At 38.6% G+C, this 14,945-nt stretch overlaps 1 protein-coding gene across 1 annotated transcript; it reads right to left on the reverse strand.

Annotated features, from left to right (window-relative positions):
• Window positions 1-1,103: 1,103 nt before the first annotated feature.
• LOC133458491 (cystathionine gamma-lyase-like) lies at window positions 1,104-14,789 on the reverse strand. The gene is made up of 12 exons (XM_061738435.1): window positions 14,548-14,789; window positions 10,832-10,913; window positions 10,646-10,741; window positions 10,380-10,489; window positions 9,996-10,130; window positions 9,800-9,857; window positions 8,692-8,769; window positions 8,208-8,360; window positions 5,076-5,197; window positions 4,314-4,366; window positions 3,892-4,030; window positions 1,104-2,067 (listed from the first exon to the last, which is right to left on the reverse strand). The coding sequence occupies exons 1-12, from the start codon at window positions 14,731-14,733 to the stop codon at window positions 2,050-2,052; spliced, it is 1,230 nt and encodes a 409-aa protein (XP_061594419.1). The 5' UTR covers window positions 14,734-14,789; the 3' UTR covers window positions 1,104-2,049.
• Window positions 14,790-14,945: the final 156 nt, after the last annotated feature.

Consider the following 14,945-nt stretch of genomic DNA (forward strand, 5'->3'; position numbering starts at 1 on the left):
CATTTTAAAAGAAATGTAAAAATGATGTGATTTTGAGGGGGGCGGTGCGTTGGGCCACTCCCGGGTTGGACGAACCGCCTTCCTGAGGTTTTCGTGGACCGATATGAACCAGTGAAGGTCACAGATTTAATAAATGCTTCATCTCATAATTGCATCTAAAACCACAGAGTGATGTATATTTAATGGCATAAATTCAATTCATCTGAGGTGAAAAAAATACCTTTCATCCTTTTAGCTATAATTCACTTTGGAAACACAAACCCACAGACTGACTAGAATGACAAGCCAAGCTGTTTGCATTTGATGTCAGAAAACCTAAATCAGTTTATTTTTTATGCTAAAAAAGTGGCACGCAGGGCAGTGCCAGTGATGCCAACTCTGTCATCTCCGACTTCAGATGTAATGGCAATGGGTGGTGCAAGAAACCGAACGGACAATATTTGGATATTGCAAGATTTTTCTAAACATGTGATAGCCCAAAGCATTGTGCTGTAAACAATAATATGTGTTATGATGACCAACCAAAAGCCTCCCGGAGAGGACAACTTGCATTATATTTATTGTGTTGTTTTTTTTCTTCTTCTTTTTTGCTTATTTCATGTTTGAGACCAATCTTATAGATAGAGGCATGCTTTTTCAAAAAAAAAGCCTGTGGCCAAGGGGATGAAAGTGAAAACAGCAGCTGAATGATGATGTCTTGCACAAAAATCTGAACACACACTGTAACTAATCTACTTGCAGTCAGGGCAGAGGTGCTGGTTGGTAGCTGAATCTCAAACACCTCAGCAGCCCCTCTCACTCCTCCGTTTCCACTTCCACCACTTTCTGAAACACCAAACTACCATAGCATCGTTTCATGAAGCTCTCAGGCTGCATGACATTTGCTCAATTAAGGGACCAACAAATTGACAATCAAATTGAGTTTTGAGAGATGAGAGAGTGAAATGAGCAGCCCCTGCAGACGCTCCTCAGAGATGTAAAATCCATTTTAGACTCCCAGCAAACAGAAATGTCAAGTTCCAATAAACCCTGGCTTGTTTCTGATACCAAACTAGCAAATCACACCATGTATACAGTTGGAAACAAACAAGAGATGCAGCATATTGTTCTGCAAACAGATTTTAATGGATTAACCAGTAACATTAACAAATGCATAAAACCCAAAATAAAAATAAAGAGTTATGATCTGGGAAATAAGAGAAAAGGCGGTGCATTTCTCATTGGATAAAATGCTGACTTAAAAAAAAAAAAAGGAACACACATCTGTAGCTCTTCAAACATTCCTCAGAGGAATTCAGCTGCAACAACCTGCACTTATTACTTTAAGAGAAGTCCCTTATAGCTGAACAGTACTGCTCCAAATAAGGCACGTGCATACCAAATCCTCCCACATTTTTTTTTGGTAATTCAGTCTCATACATTTTTACAAATACAGTTCTCACACATGGAGAAGCCCAAGATTCAAGCCAAACAAAGCTTATACTCTGTTTTCTTTTTTAAAGTTGGTTGTCATTTATTTAAATCTTAGGATGTACAATCCTGAAACGTTCAACGTTTGGCCACTAGGTGGCAGCATGTGCTCAAGATGTGTTCTACATAATCACTAAGCTAGTTTTACAATTGGATATAATGAAATATTTCCATTACAGATTATACTTGTACCAACAAAATATTGCTGTTTTTTTCAACATTTTGTTTTCTCTGTAAACTTGTTTACTCTTGAGTGAAACATTTCCCCGATCAAGCTTCAAAGAATACATAAAACAAAAAACAAACATGTGAACAAAGAAGCAAATCAGCATAAGATAAATTAAATTCAAAGTGTTGCTCTAGTAAAAAGCAATACAAGATTCTCATGTAAAAATTGTGTCAATTATTCACAGATAGCCTGATTTGTATTTTTAATAGAACAAATTGTTCCCTTACAGGAGGCCTTCGCTGTACTGAGGTACGATGGGCTGATCGTCAGCTGTTTAAGGCTTCAGGTACTTCCTTTACGCATCACTACAACAACAACAACCTCCATCTGCAAACCGCCCTGCAGACACATCAGATCTTCTGAGGATGCTATTGAAGACAAAAAAAGAAAAAAAATAACTGGTGAGATCAATACTTGATACATTTACAGATAATAGATTTCTGTGGTTTATCTAAAAACATGCGCATTTCCTTGGAGCAGAAGGAAACTGAATGATGAGGTGAAGTTGGGCACAAGATTGTATTCAATAACAGCCAAAGGCAGATTATCAGGACACGTACAGATACGGTCAAGCAAATAAAAGACACTGGAAACCCAGCATTGTATTCCAGTTTCATCACAAAGACACCTTTTGAGGGTTCCAGATGATAAACAAAAGCCCAGCTTGGAATTCAAATCTACCACTTGAATTGAGGACACTTGACCTGCTGTCCTCTCCAATTAACAGCTACGCCCGTCTGAGGTGGCTTTTCCTGGGAGCACACGCAGTCATTAGAGATATTTGTCTCTATTTAATTTCCACTTACTAAAGATAGTCATTAGAAAGCAGCATTATCCGAATGCTGCAGAGAGGAGGTTCAGACTACTTTGTAGGACACAGATGAATGAGGTAGGAAGAAGGGTTTGGGAAATTTAAATTCCACCCTGGTGGTATTGTCATCAACAGGTGGGAATGAGTAGCAAGTCATCCAAAACCAGAACACTAAAGCTCAGTTAATCCAGTGTAAAGGTGCCAAAATCTCAACCAACGTGGGACAGACTGGTTTTAAATGACCTGCAGGGTTCTGGTGGCTTCATTTTGCAGTTTTGTTCCTCTCTTAATGCAACCATTTCTAGTACAAAACATTCAGACTTCCCACTCAGACCACAGTAACAAGGATTTAATCCAGTAATGAGTCCGATTAAACCTCCTGTCGGGGCAGAGGCAGAACTGTAATGACATGTCAGATGCTGACGTCAGTCGGTTGAGGATAAAATGTGTGAAAGGACACGGCCTAACTAATCTGAGTGACGGTGAGGAAAAAATTAAACTTGGAAGAGGATCCTGCTGCACCTCTGATGAGCCAACTGTCTTACCAGCAGAAATACTTTGGGGTTTTTTTCCCCACAAGGAAAAGCAAGAAGCTAATGAATCAACCGTTGAGTTGTTTCACTGGAGCACGAGGGTCTTGGCATAACTTGAACACTTTTAAAATAACTTTTTTCCTTTTTTTTTCTCTCTAGATAAAACAGGGCTTTTCACAGTCAGTGCAAATGGAAAAATTGTACCGACTACAGCACAGATACATGACATGATGGATCCAAACATGCAGCAGAGAGAGGAGGTTTCTGTGCCAATTTAACTCAGTCCTGGTCTTCAACCCCTTCTGTCCTGGCTCTCTACAAAAGTAGCCATAATAACACCGCCACCTCCCCAAGCCCGACTGGTCTCACCTTCATCGTACTGACTGAAAACAATGTGAGCTTGTTTGAAATAAACAAGTGACTGGTAACTCCTTCAGTGGGTATTACACATCTTAATATCACCAGTTCCAGTTTAATTGAAGGTTGTCAAGTCACATTCGTTTCCACAGAGCTCTGGGATCACGACATAATATTGTAGTTTGCTTTACAGTCACACCCTCGCCTTAAAATTTGAGACTCTACAGGAACTCTTGCTCGCTACTGTTAGATTACAAGTCACTGGTACATAAACTCAAATTTAATAGTTATACCAGACAAAACATTTCCAATAAAAGTTAATAGTCAACATTCAAAAACACGAGTTTCCTATTAATAGTCAACCAGAATTTTATTATTAGGAAGAAAAGGAGTACATTTTGTTCTTGTCACTCAGAGGGAGAACTAACTCCTGTGCTCATTATGTCGCTGTTTGAACAATTCATATTTACTTGACACCGTCTGATACTTACAGCAGCATTCAGCGCCTGGTTCAGGTCTTCAATGACGTCTGATTCATCCTCCAGGCCAACAGAGAGGCGGATCAGTGTGTCACTGATCCCAAGAACAGTCCTCTCCTTTTCTGGCACCGACGCATGGGTCATAATCGCCCTAAATTATGACAGACATAGTGCTGTTTATTTATGAGTTGAATACAGAAAAACATCCTGAGGTTCAAGTAGCAATCAGAGCCTACATAATGGAAATAATGTATCTAAATTAAAGTCAGGTTTAAAGGATTTCTTATTGGTCTCTGCTGCCCCCTTGTGGTGATTTATATATTGTTATTGACCTGCACTTTAGCTCACAGTGTAGTCTTATTATTATTATCATCATTAATTATTATTATTACTACATTTAAAGAAAAATTGTAAAACTCTTCAGGATTACTTACGGATGTTCTGCTAAACTCTCATAACCACCAAGACTTTCTGCTACACAGAACATCTGGAAAGAATAAGAATAAAGAAAGCAGGACAGGAAGTGAAATCACAAAAATTGTCTACAGAATCACACAAAACAGTGAAGGGTACAACAAAAAATATAAGAAAAGAAACATTGAGCATCAAGAAAAAGAAGAAGATGACTCATCAGATGCTGAAACTACTAAGGCCATTGCATCATATTTTTTTTTTCTTACATTTGTTTATACAGGTCATTCCAGCAGGCATATGAAGATATCATGTACATCTACATATAATCACGCTTTCTTGTGACAAGTTAACCCTGAATCTATTGCAAACTACACTGACAAGAGGGGGATCAAAGTAAATAAAGTTGCTCAAAACAATGTAGTCAAAATTGGGATAAAACCAAAATCAAAAATCTCAACAGAATTTAAAACTGCTTTTAAAACTCATTTCTGTATACAAAGTGCTTCACAATGTGTTTTTACTCATCCATTCACAGTAACACCATCACAGCTATCCCTGTTACATACACACAAGCACTCAGGAAAGCCCTGACCTACCACCACATCTGGCCTGCAGGTGGTACTTCATCACTAAACTGTAACTTAATTGTACACTGAGGTTTTTCCCCCCTCATACGCTCTGATCCAGTTACGTAGGACAATGTCTCATAGCCTCGCATTACTCTTTATTAAGACTAACCAGAAAAAGAAAACATCATTAAATGAAGTTATAAGCCAAGTGACCTTAAGGTTGCTGAGGAAAGTATTGGCATGTTCAAGTTTCCCCTTAATGTAGAAGGTGATCATCCCCGGACAGCCGGTGCATTGTTTCCTCACCACCTCGTACTGTGGGTGGGAGGGCAGACCTGTGTTGAGAGGAGGAAAAACACGAAAAACCAGTTAATACAATTCACTGAAAAGTAATCCAGGAAAGAAGGTGTGTCTGTCGAAGCAAAACACACAAATACTTTATTGACAAGCCTTGCTTAGGGAAAAAAAAACGAAAAACAGATACACATTTGAAACACTTCAACCTTTGTGGACCTTTACTTTCTATATTTCTATATTTCATTAGCATTAAACTGACTCAAACTACCTCAAAAGTCCTAAAAAAAAAAAACGATAAAGAGAACAAAAATAAGCAAATATATATCAGTAACTTTGATTGCAGTAATATGTGGGCCCCTTGTAGAGGAGAGACTAAAACTCAGTTTATGATGCGTTTCCCCCCAACTGTATTACTAACTTCAGCTGTTTAAGCAGTGACTTTGGTAATCGGCAGACTTGGCGTGCTCACTCAAAAAGAGCAAGAGTGTGTCACCGGGTGCCAGTCCAAAAAAACAACAGTGACTTTGACCATGCAGTTTCAAAGATTGACTTTATTAAACCACAACACGGTCTTCCTGCATAACTATTCACCCCAGACAGATCTCTCAGCAAAATCCACGGGGGATTTGAAGATGACGAGATGCCTGGTTCAGATCTGACCAACATCCATGTTAAGATGGGATAAAGCTACCATCCTGGAATGCAGCATTTTTATTTTTCCTCTGCTAATACCTTACCATCACACCAAACGGGTCGAATAACATTTCATCTGCTTGCTAACCTGTTCTTCTAACTACCTGTCATGATTTTGGGAAAACTAAAGACGAGCAACGATCCTCATTGTTCTCAGTCCTCAGTGTTATCTTATATTACATCTAAACTCAAGTTTAAATTAACTGCTTACTAACTGCTTGATGTACAGAATCTTTTTCAACTTATTGGTAATTAATATCCCATCATTTTTGTGAATTAATAAAACAGCCAACTATAAGTAAGCAGAGAATCTTTAAAGTAACAATGCATGGACAGATAAACATAAAGTTGCAGATATCATTGCACTAATGAAGAAAAAAAAAGGCATGGCATTAGAGGCATAAGGGGATGGGTTTGACATCTGGGAGCCAACAGTTGTGAATAATTAGCAAACTCTACTGACATTACAAAATGGAAGAGCAAGGCCTTTGCGTATTTACTGGCAAGAACACCAGACTAAACATGAGGGAATAATCCTGATTAAAAGGCGTTGAAGGTTAACTCCCTACATGTGAGAAGATGAAAGCTTTGTTCATGAGTCCTGTTTGGACTTGCACTGATTCTGGTAACTACATTCTATGCACTAAGTCGGACAGGGTTCATGTTTTGCAATAAAAATTAAGGCAAGGCGATTTGTTGTTGGTGGCGGGTTTCAACTGAGAACTGCTTTGTTTTTCCATAGCTCAGGTTCATAGATATACATAGTAGTGGGCGACCGATAATCGGCCGTGGCCGATTATCGAATTCGATATTCATAATCGGTATCGGCCCCCCCCCCCCCCCAAAAAAAATCGAAAATAAATAATTTCGTTTTTTTTTTTTTTTTTTTTTTTAAGAAAAATTAAGAAATTTACTGAAATACTGCATTTTTTTGTTTTTGTATTAAGAATGTTCAACATGCTCAAACTTAAGTAAACTTAAGTAAATATTTGCACTTAAAAAAACAACCTGTGTAGCCATTTTCACAACCTATACTGTTTGGTTGTTTGTCATGTGTACTAGTTAGCTTACTGTTACTACCTCCAAGTAGGCACTTGCTGTGGTTTGGGTCTGGGAATTGGGAGTATTGTGCCTGACTGTTCTAAAATTGAGGCTGTTATTCCTCTTAATTTGTTATTTTTTATAGGCAGCTTTTTTATTTTATGTAAAGAGAAAATTCACTTAATGTTATTTTTAATAACTGAAATGCTGCTTGTTTTGTTTGATGTTCCATAATTTGCACTTTTGATGTGTGAGCCATGCGAAGTGAATATTGCTGTCCTTCCTAGTTAAAGCAATAAATTGCTCACCATTCATTTAAATTAATTCTTGTATTGAAATTTGTTTTCTCCCAAAAAGGTAAAAAATGGTAATAATCGTACCGGCTGATATCGGCCTTTTTGATTTCCCCCTAATCGGTGATCGAAATAATCGAAAAAAAGGCTGATTGGTCGGACACTAATACATAGTACGGTAAATGTCTTTACTACGTATATCTATGGCTGCGATCATAATGGCAGATCCAATATCTGTGTCATCATCAAACTTTTTTTTTTTCAGCACACGGCAATTATTTGGAAATGGCGCCACCTCGCAGTCTTGCTATTGCTTTGTCTTTACAACTCTGTCCCCCCCCGCTTATGTAAGTAGTTCTTTCCTCTAGCCAAACTAAGGCTTGGTGCTACCTTGGAACTGTTTTTTTTTCTGGCCTGGAGCCGGTTCTTTGTCAGTGGGAACAGAAAACCCGGTTCCAAAGTCAGCGCTGGCTCATAACCAGCCCTGGAACCGGTTTTTCCACCAAACCGGTTCCAGTTCTAGTCTTTTCTGGCAGCCTCTTATATACAGTATGGTAAGCCCTTCCCCTTAGGTAAATGAATAAACATGATTTATTCGTTCAATACACTCAACTTTACTGTTTTATCAAGAAAAGAAAAATCATATAAATCTCATTCATCGTTATCATCTCAATACAATAAGCACACAGGTCTATACAATTGAAAAATAAATGCAATAAACAAAAATAAACCAGCTGTTTTAAGGACTGGCGTTGAGCCGCTCGTATTGGCCGGTGGAAGCGGCAACACCCAGAGATCAAAGGTAGGTGGCGCTTTAAACTCTAGTGCGGATAACGTGTGCACCCGATAATCTTTTGCTTGAATGTCAGACGTTATTATGTACGTCTAGAGTTTTAATGCTGTGTTTTGTATATGGACTGCTCTTCGTGACTGCGCTTCGTCACACTAAGTTTTTCTAATGAAGTGGACATTAAATGTGCTGACTAATTGTGGTGTTTTATGGACTGAAATCGTGTTTAACCTGGGAATATGACACGCTCCACCCTGGGATCGGCCTCCAGAAACTTGGCAGCAGCCATGGCGTTCTTGAAGTGCCGCTCCATCCGCAGGTGTAGCGTCTTCAGTCCACGGTTGACCAGGTAGCAGTCAAAGGGAGACGGTACACCACCCAGTGCTGAAGAGAGTCACGATCGTATTGAGAGAAAAAAAAAAAAAAAAAAAGAGAGAGCACACAAAGATATTACAAATAAATCCTGCCAAAACCCAGATCAGGAAAACCCCAGAAGCGGGAACAATCACTTGCCACTGAAAAGGTTTAAACCGGTTCAGAGCTTTGGTCTCAGTAGCTTGTGCTGGTTGTTTACTAGATAAATGTAGGTCAGCTTCAATTCATCAAACATTGAGACAGCAAGAAGAACATTTAACAAATGTAGAGGGAACAGTTTTACCATACAATTAATTTGTACCACCTATGTTACTTGTGTGTTTACAATGAATTTGCTCACCGTTCTGCAGAAACTTCAGCCGTTCATTCAGATCCTCTCTGTTCACCGAGACCAGGCCCATCACCACATCGCTGTGACCTGCCAAGAAATGAACATCATGAGCAGCCCAAAACAAATACTGTACTTCATGCTGGAGGAGGAAATGTGTCATTATAGTTTTTCAAGGCCATGAGCTCAAAATTTGAATATTTTGAATTAATTTGTTTTTTCTTCTGAATTTTCCTTCATTTCGAGAATAATGACAACTTAATAATTGAATAAAGTTAATTTTGTCTTGGGTTTACAATTAAACTTTGCTGGTTCTTTTATCTCAGACAAGGTATTTTAGGTTGTTCTTTACCCAACATGTTTCGGCTAAATCTTTCGCTTTAATTACAGTTTCACATGATGGTGTGTGACTCGTCATTTATCAGCTGATAAATGACAAAATAAAAAGAACCAGCGAAGTTTAATGACAACAACTTGTTTGATGACCAAATTTCCTGGGTATTTTTCACCACGCCCACTTGAAAAAGAGCTGTTGTTGAAAGTGTAAAAATCACTCTTGAAAAAATAAAGATCTTTGTAAAAGTAATTTTTTTCAAAAAAGGCACAGATCTAACAGGTCACTTTTTTCTAACTTGCTTATTCTAAATCACTTTTTTTGTTCTACTTTTTTCCCCCACTGCTTACACATTAAACAAGACTGTAGTGTATTATGGCCGACTGACCTAATTTTACACGCTCTTAAAAGCAGTATTTAAGCAGTTCAGCTTAAATGTATTTCGTTAAGAGGTTTGAGATGTTTATTGGACAAAGAAAACATTCAATCAATTTGAACTTAAAGACCATTTTAGAATTTTTCTTTATTAACAATTCAAACAATATTTGTGTTTCATTACTACCAATTGCTGATATAGATAAATGCAGATTTTATATTATTGCATGACTAATTCTGAGTGCATTTTCTGAATTATTTTTTTTCGTACTTTTCATGCAATTTTACTTTTTTTTTTAGGTAGTAGTTTCACACTGTAATTTTTGTACCATAGAATATTCTGACCGTTTTTCCACAATATTTACATCAAATTTTGACTAGAAAAAAAAAAAGAATCTGTACATAACATACCATTCATATATTTGGTGGCTGAATACATGCAGATATCAGCTCCCAAAGCCAAGGGGCGCTGAGGGTGAACAAGACAAACACAGCGGTTAATCATTTAATGAGGCCTTTCCACATGAACTGGTATTTGATTGCAGGAAACCATCAAACTGCTGTTTCAAAATCAAAAGGCCGTGAAATGTGCATCGTTCAGTCTCACCTGGAAATAGGCCGACATGAAAGTGTTGTCCACGACCACCACGATGTCTTTGCTGTGTAGGTGCACCAACTCGGAGCAGGCCTTGATGTCAACCACCTTCATGGTAGGGTTGGTTGGCGTTTCGATCCACACCATCTACACAAGCAAGCAAGCATTTCACTATAGCAGCATGTGTAGGAGAAGGTGAGAGTCTAAGATGAAGCAAACACCTACATTTACCTTTGTCGTTACACAAAATGCTGACTCACGGTAACGACTTATGGTTAGTGCCAACAACAACAAGACACCCAGAGCAAACAGAAAAAAGCACAGCACAAGTACAAAATGATATTAACAACGCAACACTTTCATCTTCATCCTTGTTCTATTTTTTGCTTGACCTACTTTTGTGTTTGGCTTCAGGGCAGCCTTGAGCAGCTCTGGTTTAGTGCAGTCAGCAAAAGATATTTCCAGCCCAAAGTCACATGCGATTTTTTGAAAGTATCGATTTGTTCCTTAAAAAAAAAAAAAAAAAAAGAGATCAAAATTGTGTTACCGCCAATCACATTCTGCTTTCACAGTCTAAACAAATGTATATGGATCATGACAGAAAAAGCATGTTGAATGTGGGGAAACATCCAGAAGCTCCTTGAGCGACAGAGAGGCCTCACCTCCGTACACGTCATCCATACAGACGATCCCATCACCGGATTTCAGCAAGTGAGTGATGGTGACTGTGGCTGCCAGTCCTGAAGCAAGGGCGAAGGCTGTGGGGACAAAACACAGGGATTGTTGGAGGATCATTTATTAGTGGATTGTTAAATGTTAAATCTATTCTGTCTCCGCGGAATACTTACAGTACTTTGCTCCATCCAGTGCCGACACAGCCTTCTCGAGGCAGTTTCTAGTAGGGTTTCCACTCCGGCTGTACTCAAAACCCTGGGAGAGAGGGGAAAAGGGGGGGGGGGGGGATTTTTTGAGCATTTCAGTCAAGAGAAGACATTTATTTGACAGACAACCTGCCCAAATATGTAAACACTAAGTATGAAAACACAGGAATTTTAACTCCAACAACACCATCAGTACCTCTACTGAACTGCAGCAATCACATAAGGTAAGCATTAATGTATGCTCTTTATAAAATGTCCAAGTACACAAGACTGAATAAAACTAGTTTTGTCTATAAAGACATACATCAAGGCAATGTCTTCCTGCTGCCGAGACACATTAATGGGAGATCAGAAAATTTGAGTGCATCACAGAACAGCTTTTGAATTTTTCCAGAGGTTCATTATCGAAACGGGTCAAATGCAATGGGGGCAAATTGCCTTAAGCAGTACATTTAGCACAAGTAGCTGTTCAAAGAGGTTTTTCTGTACTTGATAGTGTGTGGGAAAAGCCACCTGCTCCATTGAGTTTTTCTGCTACAGTTATCTGCAACATATGTAGACTTCCTGCCTCTCTCAGGTTAGAAGACTTTTGGTTTGTGCAAATAGTTTACTAGTTTGAAGCAATTAGCTAAAATCACACGTTGAAAGCACATGGGAGACAATCAACTGTTGTAAGAACAATTGGAACGATTGGATAAGACTGGTTCAGGAGGTTTGGCATTTGTGTTTATGAGTGCTTTACAACTGAATAACAGATCCGTAATAAACTTTTCTGATCTTGGCCATATGCTTGGGTGTCTGGGATGACTAACAACTCAAAAATCTCAAAATACCACAAATTATACACTTTTTTGGAGCCTCTTAAAGTCTACATAATGTACCATTCAGTGGGTGACTCTGACATCACAACCTAGAGCTGAGCAGAATTACTCAACTTTCTCATTTTTATCTCAACCTGACTTTCATTGCGCCACACTTGCTGTACTTAGAAGGTGAACAGCGATGAGCTGAAACGTTGATTTCAAAAGAGGCACATCCAACAGAAGAGGGGAGTGGAGGGGACCCACTCCAACTCCCAAACCCAGCAGGTATGAATAGAGTGGAAAGACAGTTGAATGGGGGTTTTTGTACTGTATCTCTGTGGTATTTCTGACCAAATAATGTCAAAGACATGTGACAAAAACATCAGCAAATTGTCTTCACTTTTGAAAAAAGGGCATGAATGCTGCGAACCGCATGCCTTAAATGAGACCTTATTACTATTTTCTGTCTTTTTGGCAGCCTAGTATCTAACCTGTAATTTTAAAACCGTTTGGGAATCACCTATATAATCATTGACAGGAATTAAGGAGTGTCCTTGTACACTGGCTGGGCTTAGTCTTGTCTCAGATTTGTCCTCAGGGTCATTCCCCAACAGTCAAAACAGGCCTTCACTTTTAAAACAGTTCCACATTTCAAAAGGTCAACTACAGCTGTAGTTTATTATATTTTTACATTTGACAGTAGCATCGGTGTATGACACAGTCATCCATTCGGTGAATGGATTGCCATTTTCTTTTTCTGTGATGATTTTACAACTAGTCACCAGTTTAAGTTTGATGTTTTTTTTAAATGGGAAATCGCACTATAGTTATCTCTATCTCTATAGAACTCCTAACACATTGCTGAATCTGTGCAAATAATGTCTAGGGGTTATTATTACAGTCTAAAACAATCCTAAACTGTGCGGGAATGTGGAGGCAGACCATGCACACATCTTCTGGAACTGTACAAAAATTAAGATATACTGGCAAAATGTAAATTTAGTAGTAAAAAAATGTTTTGGGATATGAAATCCCAAATACTTGCCCAGTGATGTATCTTGGGAATATTGGAAAGGTTGTAACAAGAGAAGATCTGTACTTTGACTAAAGTGTTACTTGCAGCAAGTAAAAAAGCAGTCACAAGAAACTGGCTCAATGTAAATATGTATGTAATGTAAACGGGAACAGTGGTTGGAAATTGTCCAGGAAATCTGTGTTATGGAAAAATTGACATATCTTTTAAGGAACAAAGAGAATGTATTTGAAAACTAGTCACCAGTTTAAGTCTGATGGTTTTTTTTTTTATGGGAAACTGGGAAAAATGGAATACTTACATGAGACGTGACACCAACTGAACAAATGCCGAATGGAACAGTGGACTGAATAGAGGATCATCTCCAAACAGTTTGTTAATGTTACTATTATAGTTATTCTAATCTGTAACTTGTTTGCAGTATTGTTTTGTTTATTTACATGTGAAAACATAATAAAAATGTAAGTTATAAAACAATCCTAAAGACAAAAACCCATCAGCTGGGATCATTTGTAACTCACTTCATAGTCAGAGCCCAAAATTTCACTTGTCAATACGACTCAAGGTGACAAAACTTGCTTATAATTTTTGAAAATATCTATGTCTGTAGATGATATTCTGGTATTATAACCCTTCCTGAGTGGCAGCTGTATCCTAGTTATCAGCTCATGAAGTTACCCACCCCCTTCAGAAAATTACATTTTAGATGCTGGTGCATATCCTGGTTTAGACTCATGTAAAGGATATCTGTCAATGTTTCACAATATTGTCTTTGGTATAATTTTAAAAGGGGACCTTTGAAGCATTCATTCAAGCTAAGATGTGATACATTTCCTGAATCCTTATGTTCCTGTGAGTATTCCAGTTTTTGTATTTTGTGTCTCTGTTGTTCCTAGATGGCAAAGAGCTAAAATATAGTATATCATTTAGATGAAAAATGTTGTAAAAATGTGTGTTTATAGTTTAAAGAGCTGTAGTGACCTCTATGTTGGTCAGAAAGATTCACATCTTAGCTTGAAATGGATGCTTAAAAGGTCCCCTTTAAAATGATACCAAAGACAATATTGTGAAACATTGACAGATATCCTGTACTTGAGTCTAAACCAGGATATGTAGTAGTAGTAGTAGTAGTGTTTATTTCGAATATGAATCATATAAAAAAAGAAAGAAATAAGACAATCGTCATGAGACATAACAAAGTACATATTCGAAAGGGAGTGAGAAGAAGTAAAACTTATAAACTCTCACCTCCTCTCCTTAAATATGACTAGCTAACACATGCGAACATAACATTATGCAAACATAATAAAAAAATATATAAATAAAAATAAATAAAAATAAAAAAACAAAAACAATCAAAACAAGACAATAAAAACATTGTAGCAACATAAGCTACTGACTAGTGTAAGAAAATAAGGATAAAAATAAATAAATAAAAAATATCTAAAATGTAATTTTCTGGAGGTGGTGGGTAACTTCATGAGCTGATAACTATGTTACAGCTGTCACTCAAGAAGGGTCATCATACCACAATATCATCTATAGACATGGATATTTTCAAAAAATATAAGCAAGTTTTGTCACCTTGAGTGGTGCTGATATCTGGTCTGGCCCATGGACTGAAGCCTGAATTATGGTTCTGCGTTAAATCGACGCAGCGCCTACGCCGTACCCTACGGCGATGGCTCTGCGTCGGTGTAACGCGGAACCATAAATCAGCCTTTATAAGATCTATTACCAGCACGTGTGTTGTGCCGGCTGGCTGCCACCTCCTCAGCTGCAGGCTCAGGAAACAGGCTCAGGAAACAGGCTCAGGAAACAGGCCATGTCAGGCTGCCGGTACTTACAGCGTGCTTTCCGGGAGAGTCCTGCTTGAAGGTGGTGGACAGAGAAATCGGCGGAACCACAGCCATGGAGTTCCACTGCTCCGGCTCTTGACCTACGTGTATGGCCTCAGTAGCAAAGGATTTAAAGGCCGTGCGGAAACCGTCGAACACGTCCCCCCGTACATCTTTTTTGTTCGTTTGAGCCATGTCCGTGTGCTCCTTCAAGTGCAGGGTAAAGAGTGCCCTCGGAATGAGTTCGCATTACGATATATGGTAAAGGGAAATACTATTGAACGGGGGCTGGTAAGCCTCCGCTCTCGACCAATCAGCGCTCATCAACACGCAGTGGACGGCTCTGATTGGCTGCCGGGTATTCGGCGTGCCTTATGTCACCACAGCACGTTGCTGGTTTATTCCTC

Source organism: Cololabis saira, chromosome 13 (assembly GCF_033807715.1).
Source record: "Cololabis saira isolate AMF1-May2022 chromosome 13, fColSai1.1, whole genome shotgun sequence".
Classification (NCBI taxonomy): Eukaryota; Metazoa; Chordata; class Actinopteri; order Beloniformes; family Belonidae; genus Cololabis; species Cololabis saira.